Below are 15,347 nucleotides of genomic sequence, written 5' to 3'. Positions count from 1 at the left end.
ATCGAACTAATTTCCCCCGTCACTTAACGGACGTTAACACCATTAATTTTATTTTATTTTTGTAATTAATATGAAAATCAAACGTTCCTACAGAACCAAATACCTGCCTGCGCCGTCGGGCCTCCTCCCCCTTTCCTGTTCGATGTAGAGCGCACGGCCACAAAAGAAATGATGAATAAGGATAGAAAAGGAATACTAAAAGAGTAGAAATTTATAGGGGTATTATGTATATACATATTATGTATACATAGATTAATTGTAAAATATATACCTACCCAGTTAGAATTGTTGACTTTCACAAAGTGTGGAATAATTCATTTATTTAAATCTGCATCTAGCATTTATATGCCTCAAAGTAAAAGGAATTATTCAACTCATCGCATAAATAAAGAAAAAAATATTGGATAAAATTAGCGTTATTACCACGAATTAAATATGTTTCCGTTAATAATTGAGTATATCTATAAATTTCAAAGTAAAAACCCTAAAAACAACGAAATTAGTCCCCACCATTTTCTTTCTTCTGCTTTTCTTCAATAAAGTCAACATTTTGATAAGAAAATCAGAAAAAGAGAAGAAACAAAACCCCCCCAAATCTTGTTTCTTTAAAGTGGGGATCCCATAAATTAATTGGGTAAAAGAATAAACGTACAAACAATGGACGGTCCACGGTTTTAGCTTTCATAAACGAAAATCAGATTGTGAAATACAATTACAAATATGATGATGGTGGTGAGATAGTGCTTGAATTTTGGATTTTCATCTTCAAGTGCATTAGCCGTCTATTACCATCATCATCGTCCATTCATCGGTTGTACGGATCCAAATTGGAAAAGGTGGGTCAAGTTCTTCACTCTTTCCTTTCATATATTGACATAACACCTCAAAATTGGTGCCAAATTTGGGTTTAATTTTTGTTTTCCTCTATAACATAAAAGGATCCCTTGAAATTCAATATTTTGTGCCCTCCCATTTGTTTAGACGTGTGGTTTTTGGTGGGGTTTTAGCATTTCACGGTAATGATATTTATTTGGTCTGTTTTCAGCTTTTGGGTTCATTTTGTGATGATTGAATCAAGAATTCTATTGTTTCTGGAATTGATTAAGTTAATATTTTTCTGCGTGGTGCTCTTTTTTGTCTGGATAGCGGCCGGTTGGATTTTTTGTGTTTACTTTCTGAATATTTGTGGTGCTTTGGGGGTTTTATGATTCTTGACTACACTGAGACTGGGAAGATCAAAGTGTGTTGTGCTTGATAACTTATTCATCCTAGAAAGTTGCAACTTGTGAAATTTTTAGGGATCAAGATTTAGCTTATCTGTGAAATCATTTCTGAATGCCACCAGGTATAGAGCTAAATCAACAAAATTGATTAATCCTACTATTATGAGCATGGACTTTACTGAGATTATAAAGAGCAACTTTTAAAAGCTTCGATGATCTCCTACGTAAATACGGATTGACTTCCATCTGTTTGGCTTTCTCTCCGGATTCTTCTTCAGTTTGATTCTTTCCTGCAATGTTCACTTTTCGTGCAACTTTTGTTGTTCATGATGCCCCCTCTTTGAATTCAGTGTCTGGAAAACTAAGAGCATATGTATTCAAGGTTTCCACGTATTTTATGCTGTCTCATTTATCTTGCTTGTGAATAATGATTACTACATCTTTTTATGTCTTCTTGATCTTTGTTTAGGAAGATTGTTCCTTGCTCAACTTTTATTTTTAGCAGCATCAAGGGCAGCATTACCTAATTCAACATCCATGTGCAGGAGAGCAGTAAGTGGCAATCACTAAGCTATAATTGTAAAGTACCATCAGTGTGGAATATTATTTGAGTCCTGCTCACTTGACTTCGTACTTGGTAGAGAACACAGCAATACCAGCTGTTATTTTGTGCATATGATTGAGTGGTTTTATAGTTTGAAGCACAAAAAAAAAAGATGGGTTTAAGAGTGAACCTGCTTCTTTTGGTGTTTCTCTCGGTTGTCATATTTGGTCATAGTATAACAGCTGAACAAGAAGAGCAAACTTTACAAAGAGTGATAACTGCTCCTCGGAGGAATGCAGAAGGTGGTGTGATAGATGGATCTGGTACTGAGCATATTGGTGATGAAATGGGTGCATGGCAGGACGGAAATGGTAGAGTCTCAGTGTCAACAGTTGCAATTTTCACGCTGGCAATGGCTGCGGCTACTGGTTTGGGAGCTCTCCCATTCTTTTTTATGGAGCTTGATCCTCAATGGGCTGGAATATGCAATGGGATGGCAGCAGGAGTAATGCTTGCTGCAAGTTTTGACCTCATACAAGAAGGACAGGGCCATGGAAGTGGCAGTTGGGTCGTATTGGGTATTTTGTCTGGCGGTGTTTTCATCTGGCTTTGCAAGAAGGTGAATCTCTTTGACTGTTAATTTTTTTTGTCTGATCTGGCTTGTGTAATGCCCCTTATTTATGATCATGATATTACCTCATTCTTAGTTGTACTGTTTCAATACCTCGTTAAGCTGTTTGATTGGCGATTGTTTCTGCTTCTTTGTCTGTGGCTTTAAATTGCCGTAACAATTTGTCATGTTAAAGCTACTGTAATTATCTGGTGGGCCCCCTTTTGATTCCTTGATATAGTGCTATCTAGTTGACTGCAGATTCATATGCCTCCTTTATTCAGTTTTCTGGTTTTGTAAAGGCTGGTTCCTATGTTTTAAGAGTCTGAGTTGCTTGGTTGGCTGGGTGTTTTATCAGCAATTTAAGTTTTGGTTTTCTCGCCCTCTCTTCCTTCCGTTCGGTCTTTCCTTTTGTTTTTCTGGTCCTGCTTGACAAGTCTTCCCTACACATGCTCCATCTTTATGGTATGCGTCTGTAATATTATGTTGCAAATTTCTCTGTATTTTTGGCTGTGGTGTCAATTTTATCCATTGCACACACATGCTTGACAGTCTTGTATGGTCTTTTGTTGTTCACTGAAATGCTAAAGAATATAACATTCCCGACAATGGTATCTACTTTGAGAGCATGAAAGAAATTACTTACTTCCTCTGTCCCACTTCAAATGACCCAATTTCTATTTTGGGTTGTCCCACTTCAAATGACCCAACCCAAATTTAGAAATAAAATTAGGCAGTTAACACTATTTTTTGGGTTGACCCACCACCATTTTATACCTTTATCACACATTTCTTAATCTCCGTGCCCATTTTTTTGGGTCATTTGAAGCGGGACGGAGGGAGTAGTATTTAATAAGATGATAAATTGATTCTATCACAAGCAGCCCTAACCCCTTTCTATTACTTACTGAGGTTTGTGCAATGGCATCCATGTCAATGGGAGTGTGTATGTATTTTATTTTATTCTATTCTATCCTATCATTAGCTTAATGCAACTGTCATTTGTTATATATCCGTTGTTAGGAATACAGACCCTATCTTATGACACAATGTAACATTATATTATCTCCCTGCTCCCTCTTCAATTACTGTAAGCACAATAGGTCTTGCCTGTGCTGTAACTACGAAATCTTACGAGTCCCAAGTAGCTGTAGTGCAAAGATTTGTTGATAGTTTCTAATCTATTTTTTTTGTTCATTCTAGAAGAAGCTTACTAAAATTTCCTGCCATTATTTGTATCTTAGGATTGCTAGGTCTTCTTCCTTTATTTGACTGCTCAAATATTCTATTGTCAATTTGTAATTTTTTTAAACTCAGTTTCTTGAGCAATATGGTGAAATGAGCATGCTGGACATAAAGGGAGCAGATGCTACTAAAGTCATTCTTGTTGTCGGAATCATGACTCTTCATTCTTTTGGTGAGGGATCTGGTGTTGGAGTTTCCTTTGCTGGCTCTAAGGGTTTATCACAAGGGTTATTGGTGACGTTGGCTATTGCTGTGCACAATATACCTGAGGGCCTGGCTGTTAGTATGGTCCTTGCATCGAGAGGAGTTTCTCCACAGAATGCCATGATATGGAGTGTGATTACATCACTACCACAGGTATTAGTCCTGATCACGGAAAACTATGCATAATTGTAGTTCATACGACAAAATGAAATTGAGTCAAGAGACTGCGTCATACTGTAAAAATAAACAATGAAGATGTAATTACTTATTGAGCCATCTGCCTATGGCCATAATCTGTTCCATTTTGACAGCTGAGAATGAATCATTATATGATTATTTAGGTCTGATAGAAACAGGTGCAGATCTGAAAAACATTAGGGAACCGGTGATTGTTTATTCTGTGGAACTGGATCATATTGGGGCAATGTCAGGGCAAAATTTCTCTGGCGGATTTTGGAATTATCACTTGTGACTAAGAGGGTGTTTGGCTAAGCTTATTTTAAAGAGCTTCTGACCTCTTAGAGCTTATAAGATGTTTCAAGAACTTATAAGATGTAGTTTCTTAAAAGCTTATAAGTTAACAAAGTGTTTGGATAATGAGCTTATAAGCTAGAGAGAGAATTTTTTTGCTAAAGAGAGAAAATATTTTTTTAAAGAGAGAAAATCGAAGAAAAATGAAGTTGAATGATATATGATGAAAATAATAAATTATAGTTGAAAAATATTTGTAAAATGATTATTGCATATAAGATTATAAAAAAGTAAGTTGGGGTAAGCTGTTTTACAGCTTATTTTGCCAAACACTTTGAAGGAGCTTATAATTTGTTTTAAAGAGCTTATAAGCTCAGCCAAACACCCTCTAAGTGGCTTCTCCTAATCCCATGTGTGGATATTGGAAACCTGTGGTACTTCAAATTTGCTGTGTGTGTAATGGGTGGGTGTGTAGAGGTTCTTTTTTCTTTTGGGGGTTGGGGGAAGGAGTGTAGTGGAAGGGATTTTCACAATCTTCGTTTATGAAGTTGGAAAGTAGTATCTTATGTAGTTTTTTAATGCAGCCTCTTGTAGCAGTTCCTTCATTTATATGTGCGGATGCATTCAACAAGTTCTTGCCATTTGCAACTGGATTTGCTGCCGGTTGTATGATTTGGATGGTTATGGCTGAGGTCCTTCCAGATGGGTTCAAGGTAAAAGCAAGAATTCTCTTTTGGCCAAGATTGCTGTCCATACTATTTCCCTTTTCATTTAATATGAGTTATGCGTGGCACTAAAAGCTAGACTCTGTGCTTGTGAATATTAAATTATTTATAAATAGAATGTCCTTTTGATTTGTTGATCATGGTACTTAGAACTGAATAAATATTGATTGAATAATGGAAAGAAAATCATCCTTTTATGATGTCTTGTTGATTCTCCGTTGTTTTACCATCTGAAATAATTATTCGTTCAAACATGATCAAATCATATCTGATAGCCTTTACTTGTATATGTTAGATGAAAGGGATTTAGGCTGGTCCCAACATCAGAAACTCTTCCACTTTGATTGTTTTTATTTAACTCTTCCCTTGTTCCTTCAAAAAATAAAACTCTTCCCTTGTTTACAGGAGTCTTCCCCATCTCAAGTTGCATCAGCTGCTACACTATCTGTGGCATTTATGGAGGCACTCGGTGCCGTGTTTGAGCATTTCAGCCACAACTACAGGTGAGAATCCATCTTTGTAGCTGAATGTTTGCTGAAATTTGTGATTTGCATGATGATGTGATGTTTTCTTTCATTCACTTCATGTTTCTCTTCTGGGTTAATAGGGTGAGGACAAAATTGCAAAATTTAGCATCATCCATCCACTTGTGCATAATGTTGTTTTATTTTTGCAGTCAAGAGGATGCTTCCGGCTTCTTTGTTTCTCTATTGTTCGGCCTAGGTCCTTTGCTCGGTGGTGTAGCCCTTGTTGCATTTGCTCTTGCTTTCCGCCTTCGGCATGCATTTCTTACCGGTGTGGCCTCTGGCATTGCCTTTGTCCTTGGTACATGGCGTCCCCTTCAACTACTTGTCTCTTCTAAGATGGGGCTTCTTCCACTCCTGTTTCTTCTTGGGGTCGGAACAGCATTCGTCCACGTACCTACATCAATCCTTACGAATTCTCGATTGCACAGGAAGACTTCTGCAAACACATTATCTACTGTCACCGGCTTAACTGTAAGTGCACTCACGCTTCAATCAGTCCTGTCTTGTGCAGCAGTCGCCCTTCACGCTCTCGCTGAGGGGCTCGCGTTAGGTGTAGCTGCACCCAAAGCTTACGGCCTTGGGAGGCACATGGTCCTCCCCGTCTCCCTCCACGGGTTCCCTCGTGGCGCAGCTGTGGCTAGCTGCATATTTGGAGCAACCGATAGTTGGCATGCATCCCTTTTATCCGCTGCCCTAATCGGGTTTGTGGGGCCGTTATCAGCCATTGGAGCTATACTGGCTGGGATCGACTACAGCGGGTTGGACCACGTCCTGGTGTTTGCTTGTGGAGGACTTTTCCCGTGCTTCTGGAGCACCGTGAGAAGAGCGGTCAAGTTAGATAAACGTAAGAGCATTTTCGGGGTTGTCGTTGGTGTCGTGTTTGCTAGTGTGTGTCTAACTTGCACAAAGCTCGTGTGTTTGCACACACCTTACTGCAACTCTGCTCCTGAAGCTGTAAGATGATGTAATATGTCATGTTTATACTACTCGACACAACACCAAAAAAAAGAAAAGAAAACATATTGTAGAAATGATTTCTGAGCTTTCTACTTTACATTCATTACTGCTGGAATGCTGCTTAGGGTATTTTGTATCTTTAGTGTTATTTACAATTTTTTTTTTATATATGATTTTGTATTTCTTTTCGTAGACTTGGTAGATAAGTTGAATTAGAATATTATATGATTTTGTATTTCTTTTCGTAGCTTTCTACGGTGATTGTTGCGTTCTCAATTCAATTTCACGTTTTGTAAAATCTTAGAACGTATTTCCTTTAAAATAGTCACTCATAAAGCATTTTGCCATAGTTAACCTAAATGAAAAACTTTAGATACATAAACCTAGTGGAAAAATACATAAGGAAAAAGAGTATTTGTCTAATTTTTAATTATTATTATTTAAAAAAATTACTAAACATATTCCAGCTGACAAGTAGCAGCAAATTTGAAAGTAAATAAGATATCTATTGAAACAAAACAAGATATAATTATTAAACTTATTCCAGCTGATAAGTACCAGTAAAGTATACTTCCTCCATCACCTAAATGTTCTAGGAGGAATACGAATTTTAAGACAAAATTATTGAGTGTATTTAAAATGATGAAATATTAAAAAGTGGTAAAAATATATTCTAATTAAATTAGTATTGAGAATACTAAAAATGTGAAAATTAAGAGTAAATAAGATACTATTAGAGTATAGTGGGAAATAGTGTTCTAAATTAGAAAGGAAAGTAATTTGAGGGCCGGTCTTAAAAAAAATATTTGGAGGATGAAGTGAGTAAAATAAAATAAAATGTCTATTTGAAACAAAACTTAAGCTCCAGAGAAACAGAGATGAAGAGTACGGTAATTCCTCAACATTATATATTGAAACTACAACACAAAAATTGATGAGCAAACATGTACGCTGGGCATAAACCAGTATAACATAGTGAACTAGAGAATACAGCTCAAATTGAACATATCTAAATAAACTAACTATTTCCCATGTTGGGATCTTTGTTTTAATAAAATTTGCAAATTTAACTAGATGAGAAATCTAACTCCAATTCCGCCACATCTATCCTCGAAAAATCTGACAAAATCTTTCAGCGTAACTTACCTTTTAGGCCGACACAGTAATCACTGCTTTACGAAAATTCAAGTTTAGGGGTGATGACATTGCATTTGGTGTACTATTATTGCCTGTATAAGAGCTGGCTATGCTACTGAGGCAGATTTCTGAGTTTTAAGGCCAAACAAGTTTTCAAATAATTTTGAGGCCGTAGGAGGAATATCTCCACGCCGAGGAGCCATGAAATTGACAATCTTTTCATGCACATGATACCTGGAGAATCATTTCAAGAGTCAAATCAACCCAGAGAAGTAACTAAACAAATTTTCCTACCAGTAAAAGCTAAACTTACCTAATCTTGCGACTCTTTGAAGCACGACGGTCAACGATTTTTCTTTTCTTTGTTTGCAATCTTTTAAGAGCATAGAAAGCCACTTCTGTAAACAATAACATGATGTCCAGGCACAGTCAAAATCTATATATAATTTTAACATGCAGAGACATGGTTGCATATAAAATTGAAGGAAGCTACAGGAACACCAGAAAAGTGGTAATTATATAGATGTATAACAAGAAAAAGCCCCGACAAAAAATTGAGAAATTGTTAGTTACCAAGTGATACAAAAAATTAACAATGTACTCCCAACACATAATACGCTGAACTCTTAAAAATTTTACCAGATGATGACGGGTCTACTGTCTCAAAGAACTCTTTCAATAGTTGCTGGTAAAATTCCGAGTCGTCCAGAAGTTCAGGATCACCATTTGTGATAGTCTCCTGGTCAGTTACATAAAAAAAAATCAGGCATCAAGCAATATGAGAACTTCTAAGGGAGGCTACTGAAATTCTCCAACCGGTACAACTCTAATTTCACAAAGTCCTCACTCCACAATTTCATTTAATTTTTGAAACTTGTAAGATAAGCAATCTTGCCCCTCCCCTAATAGTATCTTTCCATGTTTAACAAAATAGGTGGCTCCCATTGAGAAATCCCCACCTTATATAAAAATAAGATGTGTTCCGCCATTGAACCAACAAACTACTCACTGCATTTTAATTGCTAAAAGTATTTGGGTGTTATAAGTAATTATTCTCATGTGGATTTAGTCCATTAACAGATTTACCACAGCCGCACATCATGCAACATCTCATTAATTTAGACCACCTCGGAGAAAACATAATCTTCAGCAAGGCACTGACGTTGACAAATTGATGATCTTAATGTGCAGAAGGAATATGAAGTTACTTATGCCCTTATAAACTACATAAATGAATATACAATCAGTGAATGAAACCCCTGCTTGTAACCCAACATAATTAAATTAATACCTCTGGCTTAACATTCTCCGCATAGCACGGCACCTGCACAAGGCCAAGAAGGATTAAAATACACAGCACAAGTAAAGTGCAGAGTAACAGATACACAATCATCAAATGACTAAAGTGTTGATCCAAAACCAAATTGGTGTAAGACTGTACTTCAAACCTACATTTCCAAATACAGCAACGGCTGATCTATTCTGCTGCATCCCCTTAATCATTTTACTTGGATCCCTCATGTAAGCAGCCACTTGTTCACTTATACTCTGAAGGAGGAAAAAAAAGGTCAATAGTAGATAGTTGCAGATCACGTGCAATGAGAAAATCTCGGAGGTCTTGTCAGAAACCTGATTGAAAGCATGCAATTTGTCCTTAATAGCAGCTGAACCAGTTGTCACCTGGGTCTTCCTTTGCCATTTGTCAACTGACTTATTTCTAAACGAATTCATTCTGCAATACAGAATAGTTGATATTGTTTGTAACAGTATAAAATTCACAATAATCTCAGAAAAGCCAAGAACACGATGCTAAGTGTTCTAATACATAAGAATACTAGAGTAATACTTGTGTAATGCATGGTTAAGGATGGTAATATGGTCCTCCTGGATTGTCCCAACCTACCATGTGGTGGGTCAAGCAATGTGACTGCTTGCTCCATTGTAGAAACAGCAAGTGCATTTAGATCGTAAAAAGCCACTTTCCTATCTTTACAACTATTTCCATTTTATATGTAGATATACAAATAGATATTTAAGTTCTAAGTGCTTCCATAAGAAATTCCAAAGATAGATATATGATGGTGCAAAATCAACTATAGCACTGACTTTTACAACAAGTGATGCAATAAAATCTGCCTATTACAATCAATTATATATGATGGTCTCAAAAATATATAATCAAGTATGGGCGAGCAGCTACAGCACCTATTAAACCAACTATACATACAATTTAATAAGAAACATGACCATTGGTTAATTCATCGGACACTGACTATTACAACAAGTGATGCAATAAAATCTGCCACACAATTAGATGCATGCTCCATAGGCATGGGTGCTAGTTCACTGAAGATGATATTGAGAAACAGTGGCATAGCACTTAAAGATAAAGAACTAAAACCTGCAAGATAATAAAGGTACCTTGATTGTATTTGGGAAATCTGTAACCATTCCTCATCAATATTCCCATCTGAGACCCCTGGTACATCTAATTGCTTGGAATCTCTCACGGGATTAGCTAAATAGGAAAAAATATCCAATCACATTTCCAATCAACATTCAATAAAGAAGACATGTTAGCATGTTCAACACAATTCCTTTTACATATTTACATAAATAAACACAAACACTCAGACAAATTCAATATCTTTATGATCAAAAGAACTGTAGATTACAACTCTATATTCATGCTTCAATTCTTCTCTTCAAGAACACTTTTGACATTCCTGATTTTTATAGACTTGATTTATTAAGTTTGGAATGTTAATTAGAAGGATTTTCGCCTTATTTAATTTTATATGTCATATGATATATTTTTAATATCACGAAGAGATATGCTCCTTCGGCCAGGTTTGACTGAAGTTTATCTTTTCGATCTTTTCCAATTATTTAGGGACTTTCATAATGTTAATTGAGAATTTAAAAGCTAATAACAACCAAATTTAGGCAATTCCACTAGGAATGAACCTGAAGCTACCAAGAATATCTATTGAATTTCTTCACAAATTCTAAAGCTCTTCCTTTAATAATTTGTGCAATTCTAAACCTTTGCATGGCTTATTATATTGTTGGATGAGAAAAGTATATGAGATTTGTAGTTGAGCTGTCATGATTTCATCGGCACCTCAAATTAGTATCAAATCTTGATTTTTTGTGCAAATATGACACTTGACCTGTATAATCCTCGTATTTAATCATCCGTCATAAATAAATCCATTAAATTTAGGGGGAAATGTCCTATAATATAAATAGAAATATAATACTCCCTCCGTCCCACTTATCTTGGCACATTTTTTTTTTTAGTTTGTCCCATTTATAATGGCACTTTCCAAAAATAGTATGTGGTTCCTACCATCTCTAACACACAAAATAAGTGGTCCCTACCCACTTTTACACTCATAACCCTTTATTCTTAATCTCCGTGCTCAAGCAAATGTGCCAAGATAAGTGGGACAGCAGGAGTATAATGACATGGGTACACTTAAATTGGGCACAACATATAATTTTCATACCTACATAGTGATTCTCATTTGATTCTTTTAAGGGGCGTGAAATATATAAAGAGAACCATGATTGCAAAGGTAATCTGTGATTGGACAACATGTGTTACTTTGTGCATTCTAAGTCCTTTATGGACCACAAGATCAAATCAATGCATATTTTAATGCATGAAATTTACGATTTGCACAGAACATCTATGTTTCATTTGCAAATCATGGAGGTCCTATTTGCTAAATTGCTATGTTGGAGAAAAGAATAGTATTATGCTCCAAAGGCTAAAAACATGAAAAATGAAAAGAAGAATTTCATGTAACTAGTTTCAGTTTAAGTTCAGCAAAATCTATCTAGAGGTGGGGATTTTCAACAGCCAGGATGAGGAACTTTACCACTCTAAGAAAGAAGAAAAGATTGTAATGTAACATGCATACCTTCTTCAAATCGAGTAATAGATGGATTGTTTGTCATCAGAGCCTGAGAAAGTTAACTTCAGTTATGCACTGAAAAGGAGTAGATGCTTAAACAACAAGCACACCTGTTGCAACTCTAGTATAGAATCCAATGTCTTCTTTGACGAAGAAATTAGATCTGAATATGCTTCACTGACTTCATTATCAGCATCACAATATAAGGACTTAACCTGCTCCTGCAGAAAAATTATCTTTGTCAGTATAATGTTTCACAGCATCCTTCCGTGAAATAACTTGTGAAAATAGGGTCAGAACCTCTGGAAGTCTATTACAACTTGAGAATGGTTTCTGCAGCAAGAATCTGAACTCAAGTGTCTTATCCCAGAGGGCCTAATTACAGAAGGAGACAGATTATGTCAACAAAAAATCTCAGTAATAGAATATTTACCAATAAACCGAAAAAGGCACCCATCAAAGGGAGCAGCAAATGATTAGATAGGCAAACATATAAAAGCAAAGACATCTCTGGTCTTGCTAGTAAAAAAGGCGGAGAAACACAGAAGCAGCATAAAGTATCTTTTCGAAAATAAAGTTGCTAAAAGAACTAAAATTTGAGCTAGAGAAAAACTAGTGACTTTGTTGGAAATCATGATATGCAATTACATAATTCAGAGCAAATTCAAAATTAGAGATTGAATGAAACAGTGAACTAGATGTAATGGGCCGGTAACATCATACCCTTTGATTTTTCACAGCTTGACCTTTTTCAATGTCCTCATCCGTATGACGCTTTAGATTCCTCCAAATGTCTCTGGATATATTACCGAGTAAATTAACAAGTTATAGAAGTAACTCTAAAATGGTCTGAAAGTGCTAGGACATAGAAGACAATGATAGAGAAAAACTGCTATTAGGATAAGTTATCAGGATGCATTCATGATAAACAACATATTGTTTCTCTTCCACACAATCTCTCTAACACCCTATACTATAAAGAAATCTGACATTGAGATTTATTAATAGTTTTAGATACTTTAACCAGTCATGTAGAGGTGAGATAGCAGAAGTCAAAGAGGAGAAGATCAACAGTTGCAGAATTCTCACATGTGAAGCAAAACTTTGTATTTGATATTGCTTCTCTGTGTGCTAAGCAATTTAATTTATTTATTTACAACTATCAGTATATCAGAACTCAAATACTAGCTTTAAGAACATAATTTTTTTTTAATCGTCTTAGGAATTAAGAAGGTTCTCAACTATAAAGTTCTAAGGGCTGACTTAATCATATAACTAAGCATTTCACCAAAAAATCTTTACCAGCAGCTTATCATTAAAGTGCACATATATATAACAGAAGCCAACAAAGGAGAAAAAGCCATAAAAAATAAAATACCACTATATAGTTTAATTCTCAAACAAGAAAACTAATTTGAGGAGCATCAAATATTGCAGCAGTCCAATTACTTACTGCTCCTGGTTTTGAAGTTCTCTATATTCTTTCTCCAGCTCATCCAGCTCCTCACCTTTCTGAATATCTTCATCACTATGTTCTCCTTCCTCATTGTCCTCTTCCGAGCCTTCCTCCCCATCGTCCTCTTCTTCATCCTCATCTTCCTCCTCACTGTCATGATGTTCATCATGAAAATCATCTTCATTGCCATCATCATTGTCCATCTATATATGAGAAGCAAAATAGATATAACATATTAATTCAAAACAAATTCTCCATTGATAAATTTGACAAACTAAGGAGTGGTTTTCTAACCAGCATAACTCCATCGTTCATTTCTTCGTCCAACCCCATGTCACTATCAATCTCCATCATCTTTCTCGCTTTCTTCTGCCCCATTACTGAAAAAATACCTAAACACATAAAAAAGATCGATAAATAACAAAATCATCCAAAGAATTGTAAAAGATGACTCGTACAGTCGCCGCAACAAGATACAAGAAAACAAAAATCATATATTTCAATTTCTATATTATTATTATGCTAAATTGGGAAAAAAATAATCATAGCTTACAGATAAACAAGAGAAGGATTTCCACAAGAGCTCAATAAACAGAAACTTCTCAAAGAAAACAGAGATTTATGCATATTAGGTTTTAGGGTTCTATGGCTGACAATGAGGGGAGGAGTTTGGGAGGCTATAATTGGAATTTCATCAGCTTAGTAAAAGGGCAGTGAGGTAAAAAATAAATCAGCCGCTAGGATCAGGATTCGAGAATGAGGCTGTACCGGCTGTAACCGAAGCATAAGTTGCTCTCAATTTCACAACAATCAGTAGCACGAATTTTCACATAATATAATACTCCTATGTGTTAAGTACGGAAAATACTCCTCTTTAGACTGTAAGAGCGGCGCGCGCAGCAGGGCAGCGGTGCGGCAGGGGCCGTAGGGCAGCGAGTCAGCAACAGCAACTGCTTCAGCCTTGAGCTGCTGCTACAATGCGGCGGACAACGGCGCGCATAAAAAAATGAACCAACTGACCGATACGTAACCTTCAAACCGGCCAAAAACCGACCCGATCAATTTTTGGTTTTAGGCCACCGAACCGACCCGACCGATGTGGCAGATCAAAAATCCATCACCATTCTCACAAATACATCACCATTCACAATCATTTGTTCATTAGTCGATAATGTGGCAGATCATCTATCATTATCAATGCATGTCCAATTGAAATACCAAAAAAATAAAACTTAATTTATGTTCAACTCAATTTCTGCCACATTCAAATAATCTAAGTGGTTCCACCAATTTCTGCCACAATGTCTCCCATCAATCATCACCGACAGACTCACGGAACTTACTTGAATGGAGGGCGCCTGCGGAGGCCGGCGGGCCTAGAGGCGGACTGGAGAGCGGCTGCGGGCCTGGCTAGAGGCGCGGTCTCGGCCGGAATGGAGGGCGGCTGCGGCGGGCCTGGCTGGAGGCGAGGTCTCGCCGGACTGGAGGGCTGCTGCGGTGGGCCTGAAGGCTTGGTCTCGCCGGAGTGGAGAGCAGCTGCGGCAGGCCTGGAGGCAGACTGGAGCGCGTCTCGCCGGTCTGGACTGGGGGTGGGGGGGCAAGTTCTAGGTTTGGGGGTCGGGGGTGGCCGCGTGAGATGAGAGTGAGAGAGAAATTAGATGAAAAATTATGAAATTTGGGTTAGGGTTAGAAATTAGGAAAATTTGCGTCAGTAGATAGTCATTAGTCTGAGTGCGTGAATTAGGGCTTAGGTGTGTGTCACCTCATCTACTATCTCATTTTTCAACTACTCCATATTTTCTTCATTATAGTACTACCTCACTTTTAATTATTCATAGACCTCACTATCATTATTACTTTACCACCATATACATATATATATATATATAGGGGCGCGCTCCAATGAGACCCCATATTTTTCGTGAAACACTAGGACAATGAATAAGACATATAATACTAATGAACAAAACGTATATCTAATTAACAAAATGTATATACTGATGAAAAATAAAATTTAAAAAATTCGTAATGAATAAGACATATATACTGATGAACAGGGCCATATATACTGATGAACAATGCAGTATATACTGATGAATAACAAAATTTAAAATATTCTGCTCCCTCCAGGATTCGAACCCTGCGAAAAAAAATCACCCTCCAGAAACAATATCAGCCATAGGATTGATAAAATAAACACACCAGATCGTGCCCTAGATCTCACTAAAATTAGGGGGTCTCATTGGAGCGGCCCCCTATATATATATATATATATATATATATATATATATATATATATTTGTGTATTTAATTTTGTATTATATT

At 36.6% G+C, this 15,347-nt stretch overlaps 2 protein-coding genes across 6 annotated transcripts; one reads left to right on the top strand and one right to left on the bottom strand.

The window, feature by feature from the left end:
• Window positions 1-463: 463 nt before the first annotated feature.
• On the top strand, window positions 464-6,671 carry LOC131007022 (putative zinc transporter At3g08650). 4 transcript variants are annotated; one of them, XM_057934173.1, is made up of 6 exons: window positions 464-836; window positions 1,769-2,386; window positions 3,695-3,979; window positions 4,882-5,010; window positions 5,428-5,525; window positions 5,699-6,671. In XM_057934173.1, the coding sequence occupies exons 2-6, from the start codon at window positions 1,940-1,942 to the stop codon at window positions 6,510-6,512; spliced, it is 1,773 nt and encodes a 590-aa protein (XP_057790156.1). In that variant the 5' UTR covers window positions 464-836; window positions 1,769-1,939; the 3' UTR covers window positions 6,513-6,671. The 4 variants fall into 4 exon arrangements, with proteins under 4 accessions (XP_057790156.1, XP_057790155.1, XP_057790154.1 ...); XM_057934172.1 differs by having other exon boundaries at window positions 498-836; window positions 1,777-2,386; XM_057934171.1 differs by having other exon boundaries at window positions 499-836; window positions 1,697-2,386.
• Window positions 6,672-7,385: 714 nt separating this feature from the next.
• LOC131007021 (uncharacterized) lies at window positions 7,386-14,705 on the bottom strand. Of its 2 annotated transcripts, none has more exons than XM_057934168.1 (14): window positions 14,366-14,705; window positions 13,317-13,414; window positions 13,020-13,225; window positions 12,290-12,362; window positions 11,867-11,941; window positions 11,677-11,787; window positions 11,573-11,615; window positions 10,065-10,161; window positions 9,273-9,375; window positions 9,096-9,191; window positions 8,935-8,967; window positions 8,283-8,382; window positions 7,957-8,041; window positions 7,386-7,877 (listed from the first exon to the last, which is right to left on the bottom strand). In XM_057934168.1, exons 2-14 carry the CDS (start codon window positions 13,398-13,400, stop codon window positions 7,751-7,753), a joined length of 1,233 nt encoding a protein of 410 aa, XP_057790151.1. In that variant the 5' UTR covers window positions 13,401-13,414; window positions 14,366-14,705; the 3' UTR covers window positions 7,386-7,750. The 2 variants fall into 2 exon arrangements, with proteins under 2 accessions (XP_057790151.1, XP_057790152.1); XM_057934169.1 differs by having other exon boundaries at window positions 11,677-11,781.
• Between the last annotated feature and the right edge of the window lie 642 nt (window positions 14,706-15,347).

This window comes from Salvia miltiorrhiza, chromosome 1 (assembly GCF_028751815.1).
Source record: "Salvia miltiorrhiza cultivar Shanhuang (shh) chromosome 1, IMPLAD_Smil_shh, whole genome shotgun sequence".
Taxonomy (NCBI): domain Eukaryota; kingdom Viridiplantae; phylum Streptophyta; class Magnoliopsida; order Lamiales; family Lamiaceae; genus Salvia; species Salvia miltiorrhiza.
This window is presented reverse-complemented; position numbering and strand designations above follow the sequence as displayed.